This window comes from Myxocyprinus asiaticus, chromosome 3 (assembly GCF_019703515.2).
Source record: "Myxocyprinus asiaticus isolate MX2 ecotype Aquarium Trade chromosome 3, UBuf_Myxa_2, whole genome shotgun sequence".
Lineage (NCBI taxonomy): Eukaryota > Metazoa > Chordata > Actinopteri > Cypriniformes > Catostomidae > Myxocyprinus > Myxocyprinus asiaticus.
This window is the reverse complement of record NC_059346.1, coordinates 1140001-1160000: the sequence shown is the minus strand read 5'-3', so window position 1 is coordinate 1160000 and position 20000 is coordinate 1140001. Positions and strand designations below refer to the sequence as shown.

General features: G+C 37.1%; 1 protein-coding gene across 2 annotated transcripts in view; it reads left to right on the top strand.

Moving 5' to 3' along the window:
• Positions 1 to 20000, top strand: part of mbd2 (methyl-CpG binding domain protein 2) — a 48814-nt gene that overhangs the window by 8777 nt on the left and 20037 nt on the right. For both annotated transcript variants that reach the window (XM_051668063.1, XM_051668055.1), the window contains exons 2-5: positions 12788 to 12947; positions 14672 to 14809; positions 17631 to 17721; positions 17805 to 17982. In XM_051668063.1, the coding sequence (XP_051524023.1) occupies positions 12788 to 12947; positions 14672 to 14809; positions 17631 to 17721; positions 17805 to 17982 (567 nt within the window). The remainder of the gene's footprint in view (positions 1 to 12787; positions 12948 to 14671; positions 14810 to 17630; positions 17722 to 17804; positions 17983 to 20000) is intronic.

Here is a 20000-nt window from a genome sequence, read left to right as displayed (position 1 = left end):
TGCTTTCTAGATATGACTGTAGTTCATCCTTCAATGTAAGTCTATGGGGTTTTTCTTTAGATGATCTGTTAGTAAGTAACAGCACATCTCTCCTTAACAACACACGTGATTTGAGGGATCATTCATGTCTGGAGCACAAACGCTGCAGGATGAGTGAGTAACAGTGACATAGTCACCTCATGAAAAAAGCCTTTCTCGGCTTTGACCAAAAAAGATGGAAGTGTCACTCACTATGTCAGCAGACGCGAGCAGTCATGTGGTCTTTATTCACTGAATCACTTCCTGTTTGGAAAGAACTGCTTCATCAGTTGCGTTCAATGATAAATCTGTATTAATATACTAATTTCGCCTGCCAGGAGAATTTAAAGTTGTTTGGTGTAAAGCGTGTACAGACTGATCTACTGTATGTGTGAATGCTGTAAATCTGGAGATCAATGTAAATGAAGCTCATTAGCATTATTTACTTTGGACATCCGTCAGACTTTGTGCTGGACTGCAGATCAGAAGGGTGCAGGATGGGGCTGTCAACAGGGCTGACAATCTAAATAAGAATTTTTTTCAATGAAATATTGGCAACATCAGATTTTTTTAATAGATGTTGGCGCAACAAATCAATATAAACCAATCAGCACCGTGTTATAGCGATTGTTTGCATATCTGACTGTTAGCAAATGTGCGTGATATAAATTCAAAAGATTTATCCAGTTCACATTCTCAAATATTATGTAAAAAAAAAAAAAGTAAATTGATGATCTATGTTAACTTTGTGTTGCACAGTAGCCTATACCGGTGCCATAATACTACCACAAACTTCATTATACCGGCGGTACCACAGTGTTTTTTTTTTTAAATTAAATATTGTTTTGTGAGGGAACCTGGGTAGCTTAGCAAGGAAAGACGCTGACTATCACACCTGGAGTCGTGAGTTTGAATCCTGGGCGTGCTGAGTGACTCCAGCCAGGTCTCCTAAGCAACCAAATTGGCCCGGTTGCTAGGGAGGGTAGAGTCACATGGGGTAACCTCCTCGTGGTCACTATAATGTGGTTCTCGCTCTCGGTGGGGCGTGTGGTGAGTTGTGCGTGGATGCCGCGGAGAATAGCCTGAAGCCTCCACACATGCTATGTCTCCGCGGTAACACACTCAACAAGTCATGTGATGAGATGCGCGGATTGATGGTCTCAGACGCGGAGGCAACTGGGATTCGTCCTCCGCCACCCTGATTGAGGTGAGTCTCTATGCCACCACGAGGACTTAGAGCGCATTGGGAATTGGGCATTCCAAATTGGAGAGAAAAGGGGAGCAAAAAATATATATATATATAGTTGTGTGTACGTGCCTAATGCTTCACACTGAACGCGTCTGTGTTTTTCTATGGGAGCATATGCTAGACGAATGTTTGTTTACAGTTGTGCCATCTCTCGCTGTTTTTTCAGCGTCTCGGGCAGGGGTGATGTATTGTTTTTAAACGGCATATCAATTTAAATGAAAATTCAACCTTTAAAACGTGTCTCAAAACACCTGCATTCTGCTTTAGTTGTTGCATTGCGCCTGTTTAAGTGCATTTTTATCTCAAATTCAACAAATATATTTCAAATGTTATTTTGACGGCCTTCGTACAGGTTTGAATTCTACTTGGGAGGAGCATTGTGGTTTTGCAATCCACATCAAATCCCATTTGTATGTCCTTTGGGCCGTGCCTCGTGTGTGTCAAATGCAACTATATTTTGAGTTTTTATTTAAGACTTGACTGGCACAAATCTAAAGACAAAGGTATATGATTGTGTGATATATACTGTCACTGTAATATAAAATTAACCGTAAAATGATTTTATTTCACTAGTTGTTTACAACGTAGTTACAAAATGCAATTCGTTGCAACTCCTAGTCTAAATCTCACTGGTGGGAATGCACTGCGTGTTTGTTGCACTGCTTTGCATCTGCATTGTATGCTTCAGTGTTTAATCAATGTGTGGTCCTCAGTGGGGCGTTAAACTCACACAACTGCGTTTGACTTTACTGCATTTACTGGCAGTGATGATGCGTTACTCACAGAACATTGACTTCCTCTCCAGACTGAATTTGTACATGTTTTCATTAAGTCACAAAACAGCTGAAATCCCTCTGGACCGTTTGCCTCAGAACTGCCTGTTTTCTGGAGAACGTGGATCTAGTGAATCATGTATTCACTTTGCCTGTGCAGAATTCACCACCATGTTGCTAGGGTGTTGTGTGTGTGCCAGGATGTTGCTAAATTGGTTACTAGGGCATTTCTGTCTATGGGATTTTTTTTCCCACCAGTTTTATCATCCATTTTATATGCTGTTATCAGTGTCTTCAAGCTGAACTGTTTGATAAGGTCTAGAACATTCTCTTTTTTCATGTCGCTCTTCATTCATGCAGTTCATCGTTTTGTCACACCATGTAAAGGTCTTTGTTGAGAGGTCAAAGGGGCATCTTGACAATGCTGCTTAAACTAAAGGATTCTGGGATTAGCATTGTTCATCCTGACACGCTCACGCACACCTCGGGTGACCTGTGTCTCTCTACAGCTCTGCTGCATGTGTGCTCCAACACACTAATGAGCTGCATTTGCTTTATTGTTTCTCACACAACAGGCGTCACTCCAAGAAACTTCCTGTCAGTGTTGGTTGTGTGTGCGTGTTGAGTCATTTGCAATAAACCTTGTTCAGCTGCGTGTGTTCAAGAGAGTGTAATTCTTCTACTGTAAAGTATTATTTACTGCCACTCCAGAACATTTTGATTTGTTGACTGTAAAGATAAACATTCAGAACAGAGTTTTGTTGTCTTAAATTGAAATTTACTATAAATAATTATGAAGAATAGTAGGGTATGATGTGGCTAAAGGCCCTGCTGGGTAAAAGGCACATTTGAATTTATTTCCTCCCAGAAACACTCAATAGCACCAGAAACTACCACACTACTTTCCTTAAAGGAATATTCCGGGTTCAACACAAGTTAAGCTCAATCGACTGTTTTTTAAAATTATTTAAAAAAAATTGTTTTGATAAAATACTCGTTTTATAGCACGCAGACAAAACACTAAAGAACTTTGTCTCATGTCATGCCACTAGTTACTTTCCTTACTGTGATGTGTACAGACATTGAGGCTACAAGAGTCTAAAACCCCAATAATAACCAGAAAAATGAAGATTTGGTGCATAATGCAGGACTTCTAACTATAAACAAGCCTGAAACACACCGGAGACTCTTATTTTGAAATGACAGAGGCATGGCTCCATTATAGTGCTCTATTATTAAGTATTTTCCAAATTAAGCTTTTTATAGCCTAGCTATTCAACAGATGAAGGGTTTTGTGTATATAAATATAAATTTTAACTAGATGATGTTTAATGAGGAATAAGGTTTATTATTATTCAGAAGATATGAAGTTGAAGACATGATGTATGTGCTGAAGGGCCACGTTTCGGATCAATTTAGTACACTTGAGTATCTAATCAAAATAACAAAATATGCATTAAAGTGAGGATAAAGATATGGATGAAAATTGTCAATGATGAAACATGATATATAATAGATGCAAATACCACGTGATTGTTTTTATTTCACCTCTAGAGGCTACTGTTATACTGTAGAATCAAGCCATTCTAACTGTAGAATCCTTCAGCATTGGCCACAAAGAAACATGGAGGACTACTTAAAAAAATAAAATAAATAAATAAATATCGACAACTATCGGCACCAATTTTTACAGAAAACTGATAGTTACAAAAAGCAACTATCGGCACCAATTTTTACAGAAAACTGATAGTTACAAAAAGCAACTATCGGCACTGATTTTTACAGATAACCGATACTTCCAAAAAGCAACTATCAGCACTGATTTTTACAAATAAGCGATAGTTACAAAAATCTATTCAAATCCCTTTATTGTCACTCAACCATATACACAAGTGCAACAGTGCGTGAAAGTCTTGCTAAAAAGCAACTATCGGCACAGATTTTTGTAGATAACCGATAGTTACAAAAAGCAACTGTCGGCACAGAGTTTTACTGATAACCGATAGTTACAAAAAGCAACTATCGGTACAGAGTTTTACAGATAACCGATAGTTACAAAAAGCAACTGTCGGCACAGAGTTTTACAGATAACCGATAGTTCCAAAAAGAAACTATCGGCACAGATTTTTACAGATAACCGATAGTTACAAAAAGCAACTGTCGGTACAGAGTTTTACTGATAACCGATAGTTACAAAAAACAACTGTCGGCACAGAGTATTACTGATAACCGATAGTTACAAAAAACAACTGTCGGCACCGATTTTTACTGATAACCGATAGTTACAAAAAGCAACTACCGCACAGATTTTTACTGATAACCGATAGTTACAAAAAGCAACTGTCGGCACCGATTTTTACAGATAACCGATAGTTACAAAAAGCAACTATCACACAGATTTTTACAGATAACCGATAGTTACAAAAAGCAACTGTCTGCACCGATTTTTACTGATAACTGATAGTTACAAAAAACAACTGTCGGCACCGATTTTTACTGATAACCGATAGTTACAAAAAGCAACTATCGGCACCAATTTTTACAGATAACCGATAGTTACAAAAAACAATTGTCGGCACCGATTTTTACAGATAACCGATAGTTACAAAAAGCAACTATCGGCACAGATTTTTACAGATAACCGATAACTATAAAAAGCAACTATCGGCACATATTTTTACAGATAACCGATAACTATAAAAAGCAGCTGTCGGCACCAATTTTTACAGATAACCGATAGTTACAAAAAACAACTGTCGGCACTGATTTTTACAGATAACCAATAGTTACAAAAAGCAACTGTCGGCACCAATTAATTGGTAAAACCGGTCTATCTCTAATTTTTGGTGTGCATTTTGAAGATTTTATTTGCATCTTGGTGTTTCCATCCAGTGGTTTTTATGCGATATCCCAAAATGTGCATAAAAATACGTGGATAGAAACCCAGCTACTGATACGAGTGATTAAAATGAAAGAAATTCAAATCGTCTACTAAAGAAAATATCCATCACGAGTGGCGCATCTTCTAACAGCATGTATTTTGGTACAGCAAGTTACCAAATAATCGTTAACGTAATCATTTTTAAATGGAATCAGAACCAGAATTGTTACATGTCTTTTAGCTAACCGATGCTGGACTGACTATACGGTGTTCTGTGTGTTGTTGATTGATCGATCCAGTGAACTAGTCTGTAAGGAAATGGGTCAGTCAGTTAGAATCACGATCAGTCATCTGTCTATCTTTTGAATGTGTTCGTCATTGTCATTGTGTAAATCGCTGTGTTAAGTAAATGCAGGCCTATGAATGTATATTCATGTTGTACACTGTTTGCTGAGGGGGTTAATGTGCTGAAGGCTCAGCTAAAAACATAAACAGTTAGCAAGAAGCATCCATGCGGCTGTTCCCCTCCCCCCGTCAGATCTCTCTCATGTCCGTTTGTCTGTTTAACAGCGCTTGAGAGCGTCCAAGCAGGCGACCGGAAACGCTTTTGATCCAGCGAGAGTTCTGACTTTTTCAAGCTAAAGAAAATTCACTTTACTGTTGTGATATAATCTTCCTTTCCACAGTTACTTCAGGACAACCGCTTGTGGCTCACAGACAGGAACTCTTACACACTTTCTGCTAATATCAGCTCTCTGAAAATGACATAAGTTGCTTGAAAAAAGTTGTTTTGTCTTCTGTGACTGGTTGCGGTCACATTTTTTGGTGTATGTCAAAGCCAGGGCCCTGCCCTGCGTGTGTTGGGCTGGGTGTGTTTTAAACTCCGTTTTGACTCATCTCTGACTCTTTTAGTGTTTGTGGCCCAAAACCATTGGTCGCTGCAGAGTTACGTCAGAATTCAGCCGCAGCACAGAGAAAAAAAAAAATTAAGGCAAAGTCTCGAGACTTTTTTTGATGTGCATCTATATTCCTCATAAATTCTAGGGGAAAATATCTGGTAAATGTGTTTCCATTGTAGTTTATGAGCATGTCTTCTTATCGAATTAAAACTGATCCACCTCAAGCGGGCGTATACATTTTTATTCACATCTTGGTGTTTCTATCCAGCATTTTTTTATGCGACATCCCAAAATTCACATTAAAATATGTGAATGAAAACCCAGCTACTGTACCAGTTAGTGTTGTCACGGTACCAACATTTCGGTAGTCAGTACCACAAAAATAACAATAAATATATAAATAAATAAATAGGTAATATGGCATTGAATACTCTTCCTTAGGCTATTTAACAAAGTTAAATGTATCAGTGTAAATAATAAATTAAACCAATTGCACGTTTTTTAAATAGGATCCTATGAAATCAGTTTTATTCGTTTTCTCTAATTTCCGTTTTTTCCCCGCATGTTTTAAATTGAATCAATTTCATCAGCAAAATAGTGTCTAATCAAATGAATAATAATTAAAAAAAAAACTTTAATTAAATGAAAATAGAACAATTACTTTTCAACATACCATTGCATTTTTTTAATCAGTTAATGAAGTGCTTCAGTAAAGATCTTCACAGCATAACCCAAAACACAACATTGGTCTCTGCTTTGTCAAATTAATTGCTGCACAACAGAGTGTCACATTATAAATGAAAACATTGATGAAAACTTCTGTTCAGTACAACATCACTCTAGCTTGGGAGATATTGCTTAAATATAATTATTATTATAGATGCTCATAAAATAGCTGTAAGAGGTTTCACACATTCACACATAGCCCTCCTGTGTTATTGAAAAAGGGCACCTCACTTTGGTATCCACAGTCATTTTTGACCAGAGGGGTCAGTGTAACCCCCCCCCTTTTTAAGCTAATAATGATTCCATTTCTTCTTCCCTGAACTAAGAACAATACAATTATGCATTTCTTTTGGTATTTTATGCTATTTTGATCTTATTTACATGTACATTTCAAAATGTTACCATTAATTTGCATATACAAATAAGCACATTTTTGAAAAAATACAAAATAAAACTTCTAAAATATGAGAATGTGACATAAATTGGAGGCAGATTGCTGCCATCTGGTGAACAAAATATAAATAACATGATTTGAACACCATGTCATGCCAGTAACAGCCAGTAGATGACTGTAGACACATACTGTGTAGTCTGATGACTTGTTGTAAACTAATTTTATATTTCATCACAAGATGTGCATTTATATATATATTTAGACATTATCAAACTATTATTTATCAAAGTTTAGCATTTTAAATTTATTTGAAGTGTCAGTTTGTTAGCAATCAAACCTGACCATGGTGTTACAAAGAGAAAACACAGAATAAACATTTTTCTACCAATAATTTATTTTAAACATAAAAATGTAATAACTCAAAGTAAATGCATAATAATGTCAACATCAAGAAACAGAAATGAACTGCACAATTCTTAAAATACAGTTAGAGTATAAAACAGAAGAATCAGAGTACATTTTGCAAAAATGTACAGCAAAAGATGCTGTAAAGCTCCACTTGTTAATGCCCTGGTTCTGTATGTGTGTGTGTATGTGTGTGTGTGTGTGTGTGTGTGTGTGTGTGTGTGTGTGTGTGTGTGTGTGTGTTCTGCATTGTGAGTGTGCTATCGTCTCACCCCTTCATATCTGAGTGTGTGTGTTTAGCATTGTGACTGATTTATTGTTTTTTTGTTTTACAAATGTAAATAAAAAAAATCTCTGTGTTATAGTCTCACCAGTTCATTTGTGTGTGAGTGGGTGTGTGTGTGTGTTTTGCACTGAGGATATTTTAGAGTCTCACCCTGTAATTTCTGTCTGTTTTTTTCTGCATTGTGGCTGATTTATTGATTGTATTTGACAGATAAAAAAAGCTCTTGTTTTCCAATGGTCGGACAATTTAGATCACGAATACCAAAGGTGTCTTTTTGGTTTTTTTTTTACAACCACTTAGACTTATCAAATAAAGCCCAATTTGTTTTTGTATGTTCAGATGGCAAATGGAGGAAATGTCACCAAGTCTTGTACTGCTCAGATAAAGGAAACCATTTTTATTAAAAGAGGAAAATGTATTTCGGTCCAAAATGACTGAATACCAAAGAAGGGCCAGAACGGCAAATTTTCGAATTGCAAAATAATTTTACACATAACATTATGTTCCAACTGCATATACATATTACTGGAAACTCAAGATGATTTAAATGAGTAGGCCAGAAACATTATGAGTTTGCTTTAGTGCAACTTAAGAAGCTGTTTAAATACATATTGAATACAATTCATATAAGCAGTTCACACACATGATATTTAAAAAAGAAAAAGATTCCATTTCAGACTGACAGGGAAAATAATGTGACTGGAGTAGCTACACAGCGTGACAAAAATATAAATGGGGTTTGTCAAACAGTGAAAGCGTGTCGCAGTGCAATGCGATCCATCCGGCTGTGGACCGTGATAATAACGGTGAATGAACTAGTTTTGTCACGTCAGGACGTGTCGCACTCGTCCGGTGTAGACACAGTGTACATTCAGATGTAGTCTGTTTCATTTTACCGTCTACATGCATTCTGTGTAAATTCCATGCTGCATCTGGTGTATATTAACATCATACAGCAGCACACTGATTATCATCAAGCCACCATGTTTACTACTTACTGCACATATTATTATAGCGCCATGAAATGTATTTTTATCTCAACTGACAGTGTGTGTTTAGAGTTGAGATGCTGCTCAACTCTCGGCCTGTCATTCAACACCTGTGCTGTTTTTCATGGTTAGACTGGTTTGAGTAAAACTAAAGCGTTACCACACATTTGCATATCAAGCCATAATGCACGTGTGGGTGTGAGGGAGTGGTGTTGAGTTGTGAATGTGTGTATTAGATTGTGAGCACATACAGGTTTATATAAGTGAAATGGTAATAAACTGAATTTTGGCATGTTGCCATGAGGCCGTGTTTAATTGAGTCAGATATGTGCCGACTCTGCTGCTTTCTGTTTCTGAGACCTCTGATGTTACGACACAAAGTGTTGCAATAGTCCCAGTTTAATCTGTTCAACAAATAAAACATTGTGTAATTGGATTACATGCACCAGCAGGGCTCAGCAATAAGCCTTCTGCTGCTGGCCCGGTCAGACTTGTAGTTCAGAATTGTACTTTTCCTCACAATATTTTCTTTGGTCCCACATGTTATCAAAAAAAAAAAAAAAAAGAACTTTTTAAGTTTAGCAACTCCCATGATAACTAAGTCTACAAACACATTTTTGCTCGAGAAATATGGTGGTTCTAATTATCAACCTATTCTAACTGATGAATAACAGTGGAAATTTGTGCAAGTGTAATGGTAGCCAGCTGGTAGGTAGCTGTGCGGTGTGCAAACCTCACTCCCTTGGCCTCGAGGCACACTAGCAACTGACGGTAGGGGCTGTAGCCTTTAGTCTCCTCGTTAGGGCGCACGCCTCCCATGCCGGAGTCCCCGGTTCGAATCCCGCTCGGAGCGGGTCGAGCAGGACAGGTTACACAAGTAAAGTGCAGGTAAAAATTCAAAACATGTTTGTACATGTACATGTTTTTATTTTTAAATGACATCAGTTTTAACATTTAAAGCCATGTCCACACGAAATCATTGTCGTTTGAAAACGCATCTTTTTTTTTTCTACATTATGGCCATCCGTCCACACTGAGATGGCGTTTTTGACAGCAAAATTTATGAAAATGTATCCAAGTGGATACATTTGAAAATGGCATGTTCGCGTTGTAGTGTGGATGGGGAAGACGGAGATATCTAAAAACGATGAGGTATTAGTTGTCATGTGATCCATTCAACCCAAAACAATCAAGATGGTGGCCCACATTGTAGCGCTGTTATTGTGCCTGTTATTCACTTTGAGAGCGTTGTTAAATATGAGTTTGTACAACCTTCACGTTGCATTCCTTCAAAGGCGATGCAAAGTTTACTCGGAATTGCTGACCGGCGACGAAACACGAGTACATGGAACGGCTTTAAGAGGATTTAAGTGTTTTCATATGTTTTAGTGTGGATAAGCAACTTTTGGAAAATGCTTGAAAGTGGCAGTGTGGACGGAGAGCGTTTCGAAAACGCCATTTAAAAAAAAAAAAAATGTATCCCCTTTTCTCCCCAATTTGGAATGCCTGATTCCCATTGCTTAGATCCTCGTGGTGGCGTGGTTACTTATCTCAATCCGGGTGGCGGAGGACAAGTCTCAGTTGCCTCCGCTTCTGAGACCGTCAATCCACACATCTTATCACGTGACTCGTTGTGCATGACACCGCGGAGACTCACAGCATGTGGAGACTCATGCTACTCTCCGTGATCCATGCACAACTTACCACGCACCCCACTGAGAGCAAGTACCACTAATCGTGACCACGAGGAGGTTACACCATGTGACTCTACCCTCCCTAGCAACCGGGCCAATTTGGTTGCTTAGGAGACCTGGCTGGAGTCACTCAGCACGCCCTGGATTCAAACTCGTGACTCCAGGTGTGATAGTCAGCGTCAATACTCGCTGAGATACCCAGACCCCCTGAAAATGCAGTTTTTTAAATGTATCCGCCTAAATCATTATCCAACCAGTGACCTTCCCAGTTATTAGATCTTAACATGTATAATAACACTAAATAATTCATCTGGAGTGGGTTGTATGAGGGTGTGAATGTTGTACACATTATGCATAAAACAGGGGTACCGTTTTATCTGCGAACGCAAGATTGGGTCCCGTGTGCACCTCTGCTATCACCTGCAAATCACGGCTTGTAATTTTCACCAGCTAGATAACGTTATAGTATTAATATATTTAAATCAGCAGAATTTCCAACGACAGTGCACAAAAACACATGTATATGGTCAACCAACGTAAGATGTAGCAGAACTCTCTCACACCTGCCCTCAGGTCTTCATTACTGTCGAGGCCTGACTAGTTCTCTCAGGTCCAGCACTTCTCCTGCTACCTCGATGTTCCTCTTCTGTGGAGATGTTTCGGCTGTACGGTGGTCATGTACGGGGTTAATGTAGTCCTGTTGAACTGTGGTGTGGTACCGTCACTTAAAGGTTCAGCACTTCTGTGGATGTGGGTTTGAAACCGTGTGGTTTAGCCTGATAAATGACGTCAGAGCCTCTTTAATATCTGAAAAAGATGATTTATGAAGTGAATCTTTGTTTTTGCTTCTTATGTCTCGTACAATATTTCCTGTCCTTTTATTTAATGCTTCTGATCTGTTTACTTCTTTACTTCAAACGGATAAAAAGGCATTTGCCTGATGCTTTAAAAGGCAATTTAAAGATTGCATTTAAAAAGTATTATTTTATTGTTACATTTAAGTACACACAACTTAATCAGTCATTTAAAAAAATCTTTTCAAACTAATTTTTGTAGGTAAAAGGTAGTTTTGTTAGTTACACCACATGACTGATTTCGTGACCAAAATTGTTTCAATATTTAATAAAAAATATTATTCCAAACTACTTATGCCAACTTTTTTTTTATTTTTTCAAGATTTTCAGCTTTTGATGAGACTTTATTTATTTATTTTTACTGTCTCTGGACGGTTACACAACTTGACATTTTTTACTGTAAGCCCCAGAAAAAATACCAAAATGACTTTGAGCTCAGAAATTGAAAGCATGTTCATCATTGTAGAGGTACATTCAATACATTCATACATTTTGTGTAAATTAATGTATTTATTTTTTTGGATTTTTTCCCCTTTTTCTCCCCAATTTGGAATGCCCAATTCCCAATGCGCTCTAAGTCCTCGTGGTGGCGTAGTGACTCACCTCAATCCGGGTGGCGGAGGACGAATCCCAGTTGCCTCCACGTCTGAGACCGTCAATCCGCGCATCTTATCACGTGACTTGTTGAGCGCGTTACCATGGAGACATAGCGCGTGTGTAGGCTTCACGCCATCCACCGCGGCATCCATGCACAACTCGCCACGCGCCCCACCGAGAGCGAGAACCACATTATAGCGACCACGAGGAGGTTACCCCATGTGACTCTACCCACCCTAGCAACCGGGCCAATTTGGTTGCTTAGGAGACCTGACTGTTTTGTGTAAATTGAATATACACATATGATATATTATAAAGTTTGTTTTGAATAGCTTAAAAAAAGAATAATTAGCCATTGACCCACAAACAGTTTTAAAAATGTCTCTTTATTTGCAGTGTTGGGTGTAATTAGATTACAAAGTAATTAGTTACTGTAATCCAATTACTTTTAGGCACAAAAAAGTAGTGTAACACATTACATTTTAAATTCTTGTAATCAGATTACAGTTACTGACTTTCACTGAAAGTAATGACTTTTAATTACATTACTTGGGTTACAAATACTTCTAAAAAATATATAAAATACAATTGAAATGTGAATTAATATGTTCATATGCACGTCTGTTTGCATTTCTGTGACAGCTGAAGAGTGTGTGACAATGAACAAGGAGAAAATAGACATTATTTTGAATTTGTTGAGCAGAAAAACAAAAAAATGTATGAACAGTATTTTAGAAAGTAGTGTAATTACTTTTGCAATGAATTAATCCGTTAGTAATTTGTACTAGGATTAACTTACCCAACACTGTTTATTTGTCCATTTTAAAAGAGATTACATTTATTTTATATTATATTTATATCCTACAAGAGTTTATGGTGTTGTTGTAACATGTTTGAATATTTCAGACTTGAAAATTCTGCATTATTTTTCTTGATTTTATCCATTCATAAATGGAGGGAAAACAACATGCCGGACAGTTTTACCACATCAGCGTTTTGATCTGAGAATGTTGACTGTTCAGTCCGACAGGAAAGAAGTTCAGGAGTAAGCCACAGTTATCCCGTTACCTCGGCAACTCAGTGGATCTGGGATGTTTCGATTTTCGCACGGGCAAAATGATGCCCAGCAAAATGCAGAAGAACAAACAGAGAATGCGCAGCGACATCCTCAGCATGACAAAGGTACTGAACACAAAACAATATTTACTTTCACTTGGTGAGTTTTGATGTGTTTGTGTGTTTTCTTGAGGTAAATATCTGTCTGGTCCAGTGTTATGAGAGTATTATGTGAATGGCAGCAGAAAACACATGTCGATGTAGTATGTAAAGAATGTGTAACTGTACACACTCCTCACATGAGCTCTGTGTGATATTAATATCTGTGCTGATTAAACTACATGTGTAGCACACATAACACATTTAATATTAACTCATTCCTTTCACATACACAGACATTTAGCCACGAAAATCAGGTTAAACTGACTGTGCTCTGACGTCTGTCCACATTCAATCAGACGGTGAGGATATACAGGAAGTGCAATTGCCTCCAATTGTGTGAGTGTTTGAGCGTGTTTGTGTGTTTAACGTGTTCTCTGCGTGTCTGTGCACAACACATTTTTTTATGTATATGATCACTGATCATATACATTAACTCTTAAAGAGACAGTTCAGCCAAAAAAAAAAAAATTCTGTCATTATTTACTCACCCTCATGTTGTTCCAAACCCATTTGACTTTCTTACATGGAACGCAAAAGATGTTTAGAATGTTCACAGTCTCAGTCACCATTCACTTTCACTATTTTTTTCCATACAGTGAAAGTGAATGGTGACTAAGGCTTTTATTCTGCCCAACTTCTAACATCAACAGGGTTTGTAACAACATAAGGGTGAGTAAATGATGACAGAATTTTCATTTTTGGCTGATCTAACCCTTTAACAGTCAATAGTCAAAAATGAAATAAGTTGTCATTTATTTGAATCATGAGGAAGAACTTTCATATTGTTGATGAACGGTCATCTTAATGGTTTTGCAGCCCTGAAGATCATGCGTATATGATGGTGTAGAACCGTTCTGTGTCCCTGTAGACGTTACAGAGGTGTGCCCACATGGCTTTAATTGCGCCGCACCCTCTGACCCACTTCTGCCCTGCACGCATGTCTATGAGTCGCAGAAGTAGACTACATCCTTGGAGCTTTGCCGTGGGTTTAGTCTCACTTAAGTTTGTAAAATTATTATTAAATTTGTAAACAGTTGTCCAAAAAAGCTCCATAGTGCTGATACTTTAGAGAGTTGCTATTAGTGTCTTTTGACTGGACCTCACTCATCAAAGTTAAACCTCTTACACGAGCCCGGAATGGGCACCATGGGAGTGGCCTGGAGCGTGTAATAAGTTTAGGATTACAAAATAAAAGTCCTCAGATCCATAAGTCAGGCAAATGTGGTACCATTTCAAAGCTTAGAATCGGAGTGTTTCACAGAACTCCATCACTTTTGCATTTATGTTGCATAAAGATAAGATCTGAAAGCCTCCGTGTCGCAAATGAGCGCCACCTTTTGGTAATGATGTAGAATTATAAATATTAATATGAAAGTGTTTCATATGGCATGTCATATATCAAATGAAAGCTCTCATTCTCAGGAATGTGACTATGTAGATTATTTTGTTGTTGTCACACCACAGTTTGAATGTTTATCAAAAGCATAGTGCTGCCACAGCATTTTCTGTAAGGGTCTGTTACCTCTGGAATGTTAAAATTTATTGGCATTGTTTTGCATACAATATTGCCAAAGCATTAATACACACACAAATAAAAGGATAGAAAATACATTTGTAATCAAATAAGGTGACATTTTTATTAATTGCATATATAAAATATATATCTCTCTCTCTTTTGCCCTTCATAGGGGAAGCCGGATCTGAACACCGCTCTCCCCATCAGACAAACTGCGTCCATCTTCAAGCAGCCCGTCACTAAAGTGGTCAATCATCCAAACAACAAAGTGAAAACAGACCTGCAGAAAGCCACAGAACAACCTCGACAGGTGAGACTCAAACACTGACCTCAGATCAGATCAGATCAGATCAGCTCTGCTGCCCTTAGAACAAGTAACTTCGAGATACACATGCACATGTGTGTTCAGTGTCTGCTTTAAGCTTGTGTTCACCACTAGAGGTCACTGCACACAGACAGAAGATGTGGAGGTCCTGTCTAAACCATATTCTGTTTCCTGCTCAGAGATCACACACTATATTTAAGAAACAATATGTGTGTTAACATGATTTTAGTGTGATAAAGATAATAATAGATTTACTAACCGCATCTGTGGAAAGTTATAGCCAATTTTACAACTTTGTTGCCATGACGACGTGACGCTGTAAACCCCAAAACCTTAAAATTATGATTTAAACAACTTTACAGCTTGAATAATACACAAGTTTTAACAGAAGAATTAATATAGTTCACCCAAAAATGAAAATTCTCTCATTATATCCCATATGCGTATGACTTTCTTTCTTCACCAGAACACATTTGAAGAAAAATAGAAAAATATCTCGGCTCACAAGGTCCTTATAATGGAAGTGGATGGTGATATGATTTTTGATGCTCTAAAAAGCACAATCAGCATTAACGTCACCCATACGACTAAATGAATGTCTTATGAAGCGGTATGATCACTTTTGATGTGAAAAAGATCAATATTTAAGTACTTTTTAACTATAAATCATCACTTCCGTTATGCACGTTCACAAGCGGGTGGAGGTCACTCGTGTGACGTGTTGGTGTTGGCATGTTCATGAGAGAAATGACAGATGCGCGACACACCTGGAAGAGCAGCACTGTTTACAAATGAGTAGAAGGAACGCTGTACAGACCGAACGCTGTAAACAAATTGAAGCATATTTAAACAAACATGTCAGAAGATTTTGATTTAAGAGGAGAAGAGGAGATACAAGTTGTTGCACAGCCATATTTATTTAAACATGAGTACTCTGATCAGTAGCACAGGGAGATTGAGGAGGCTGGACCAACAAGCCTCAACGAGACGGAGAGCTCTGGAGACGTGGTGGTGCACATGTAGGCAATGCCAACAGAGGCAGAGAGCATCTGCTGCAACTAATGGAACGTTGCCATGCCATCAATGAAAAGACCATGTGACCTCAGCCCTCTCGTAAACACTCATATAACACACATCTGAACACAAGTGGTCAAAAGAGACGACCAGGTGTAACGGTGATGTCTCGCTTGTACATTCATGAAAGGATCACCCAAAACTCATCTTAATACCAGTGTACACATGGCCTCAGTCGGGGACGAATGGTCGTGTAGTTGATACTCTACAGTACTGAAATGTTCACAGCAGCATGATGAAAACAGGACTGTGAGTTGCAGGGCGCCGACTGCAAGTCATGTGTGTACGCTTGGCTTTACATTGGACTGTTTTAGTGAAGCAGGGGGTGGATGAATTCTACAAGCCCCATGACAGTCCTGAAGAGCTTTATTTAAGTCTACAGTTCAATAAATCCTGCTCTCTTTATGAGCTGCTTTAGACTCTTGTTATTAATGTCTCCCGTGAGCGAACAGTGCAGTTTGTTCACAAACAGCCGCTGTGTAACCAGTTATAATACATTTATATTAATACAGTTATGATAGGTGTCTTATTGCGCTTCCGGAGATTTTTCTCCACAAAATATTTTTGTCTGAATTTTTTTTTTCTCTTAATTTTATTTGTATCTGACACTTCATTTTTTCTCTGATTTTTTTTTAAATTTATTTTTTCTCCTCAAGAGGCAACATTTTTTTCAATGAAAATTTTTTTTGTTTTGTTTTTTTTGTAGGATTTAGGACAAATTATTTAATTTTTTTTTATCTCTGAATTTTTTTTCTCCTTGAGGCAACACATTTTTTTCTGTAATTTTATTATTATTATTTTTTTGTCGGACATAGGCTGAGGAAAGGCACTAAGAAACCTTGCAGTTCAGGGCTTCCAAAGTTCCTCGTGGAGGATTTTTGTTCTCCTTGAGGCAACACATAATTTTTATGTAGGATGTAGAATTTTTTTTTATCTCCTAAAGAGGAAACAGATTTTTTCAGAGTAAACAAATTCAGAAAGAAAAAAAAACAAAAACAATTTCAGAGATTTTTAAATACATTTTTTTTAAGGAGATAGGCACAGGAAGGACAAGAAGACATCTAAAATAATTTTACAGGGTGAATTTGTTTTTTTTACCTTGCAGTTCAGGGCTTCCGTAGTTCCTCGAGGAGAAAAACACCTTTTATTTTTTTTTATTTTTTTTTCTGTAATTTTTTGTTTTTTGTAGGACATAGGTTCGGGAAAGGCACTTAGGAACCTACAAAAAAAAATTACGTTGTGAATTATTTTTTCTCTGAAATATTTTTCTCCTAAAGAGGCAGATTTTCCAAAATTATATATATATATATACACACACACACACAATGGAACTACAGAAACCCTGAACTGCAAAGTAAAAAAAAAATATATATATATATATATATATATAAAAGGTGATTTTTTTTATTTTTTATTTTTTTTTACCTTGCAGTTCAGGACTTCTGTAGTTCCTCACATAAATCTATTATATTATAAAATATATTGAAATCTATAAAATCTATTATGTACATTAAAATGTAATGCACTACCTTTATGACACTTCTATGGAGTTTGACAGTCATGGTCACTAATCTGTCGTTTCGAACTGCAGTTCCATTAAAAAAAAATAGCAGCAAACAGCTTTGGAGCCACATGAGGGTGAATAAATGACAGAATTTTCATTTTGGTTGGAACTGTACCGAATCGTCCAGATGTTGAGAGTTTTATCTGTTTTCGTCTGTGTTTTCTTCAGCTCTTCTGGGAGAAGCGTTTGAAGGGTTTGAGATCTTCAGATGTGACAGAGGAAGTGCTCAGGACTATGGAGCTGCCCAAAGGTTTACAAAGTAAGACTGCCTCTCATTGGCTCTGTCAGTCACATCAGAATTGGTAATTGGTGATAAAAGCCAATTGTGTGTGTTTTGTGCAGGTATTGGTCCAGACTCGTCGGATGAGACGCTTCTGTCAGCGATCGCGAGCGCTTTACACATGAGTTCAGCTCCAATCACCGGCCAGACGTCCACAGCGGCGGAGAAAAACCCCGCCATATGGCTCAACGCCTCGCAGCCGCTGTGTAAAGCATTCACCGTCACCGAAGAAGACATCAGGTAAAACTGTGTGTGTCTTACAATGAGGAGTAATGAGGAGTTAAAAGATGCCAAGCTCAAGCAAACCGTCCTTCTTAAGTGACCAACGGTTTTTAAAATGCGTTATTGATTCCATCACAATTATGTAATTGAACTGACAATTAAAATGACAGAAAGTGGTTTGATGTAGTAGTTAAAATACTCCGATCAGCCACAACATTAAAAGCACCTGCCTAATATTGTGTAGGTCCCCCTCGTGCCGCCAAAACAGCGCCAACCCGCATCTCAGAGATGATATTCTTCTCACTACAATTGTACAGAGTGGTTATCTGAGTTACCATAGACTTTATCATTTATTTATTTGTGTTGACCTCTCTCATCAACAAGGTGTTTCCGTCCACAGAACTGCCGCTCACTGGATGTTTTTTGTTTTTGGCACTGTTCACTTTTATCAGGAATGCAATTACTATTAATGAAAGTGCTCATTTTTATATCAGTAATTACATTTGCAATAGTAAAAACATTCATTCTTGTTGTAAAAAATGACTTCATTACTTGTTGAATTATCCATTCTTGATTTGAAAAATGAAATTTCTTACCAGTTGAAATTCCAATTTCATATATCAGCAGTGCACTTCTTACTGGTAAAAATGCTCATTAACGATATCTGTAACTGCATTTTTACTAGTACAAATATCCATTCCTGATAACAACAATTGAATTACAACTAGTAAAATGCTCATTTTTGATATCTGTATGTATTTCAACATGGTTAGATTTGGTATTTTAGATATCTGGAAATACATGTCAGATATTAATAAATTAGAGAGTAATTAAAGATATCTTAACCCTTTAAGCTCAGATGGGCCTGCACGCGAAAAAAAAATACTTATCAAAATATTAATAACTACAGTCTTGATAAACACATAATAGGTATCGTTTGAAAGCTTAGAAGCTCTACTTTCCAATGCATGTAGACATTATGACCAAAACTGAACAAGTGCTTTGAAATTTGCTCATAAATCAGAAGTGTTGCGTTTTTAATCATTTATTAAATTTGCATTGTACATATTATTATAATCAGTAAAAACATCAAACTCATCAAATAGTCATGTGTCATATGTTGTTGGAAAGCTCTCAAAGAGTAGAATACAACCAGCCTATTTGTTTTACTCACAGACACAAATATAGTGAGTAATAGCTAAGTATATGTCTTTGACAATTATGTTAGTGTTACTTATATGACGTGTTTTCACTTATAAATTCCCAAAAATTAACGGAAACTAAAACATCACATACCATTACTTAGAGGAGGTGATTATCTTTCAAACGAGCCCACACACAAGATAATCAGATGCATAGATCATTAGATAATCCACATGAAGCACAATGTTACATATGACCACCAGGAGATGGCGCCAAATACATGACACAGACTCAATGATGACTCAAATGACACAGAATGAAACTCATTCTGTGAAATCTCATTACTAAAATCATGTCTGCATGCTATGCAAACCTTTAGTCATTGTTGTGTTTGCATGTGTAATTAGTTCTTATGTACAATTATTATGTTTTATTTGTTTGGAGATGCTTTTGGACACCATGATAATTGTAATGATGTAAGTTTTGATTGTTTTGTCGTATCAACACAAAATGTTTCTTAGATACATGATATAGTTGACATTATTGGGAACAAAACAAAATAAATTTTCAGAGCACCTTATTTACACCCAGATATATATATATATATATATAATGTCAAATATGAAAAATAAGAAAAAAGTAAATTTTTGGCTCAATTGCTTTGTGTGATTTTCCAGCAGTTTCTTAGGCTGAGAGTCTTATAATGTATCATAATCTATATCATTAAACTATTTGAAAAGATGTATTTACAGTGTTACCAAACACTTGACCCTACTTATTATTTGTTTTTGTTTTGTTTTTTTGTCGAGTTATAAGTCTTTAATTTTGGGTATGCCACTGAAACAGGAAATCTTTAAAAACACTTTCAGAGCTTAAAGGGTTAAAAAGGCTTT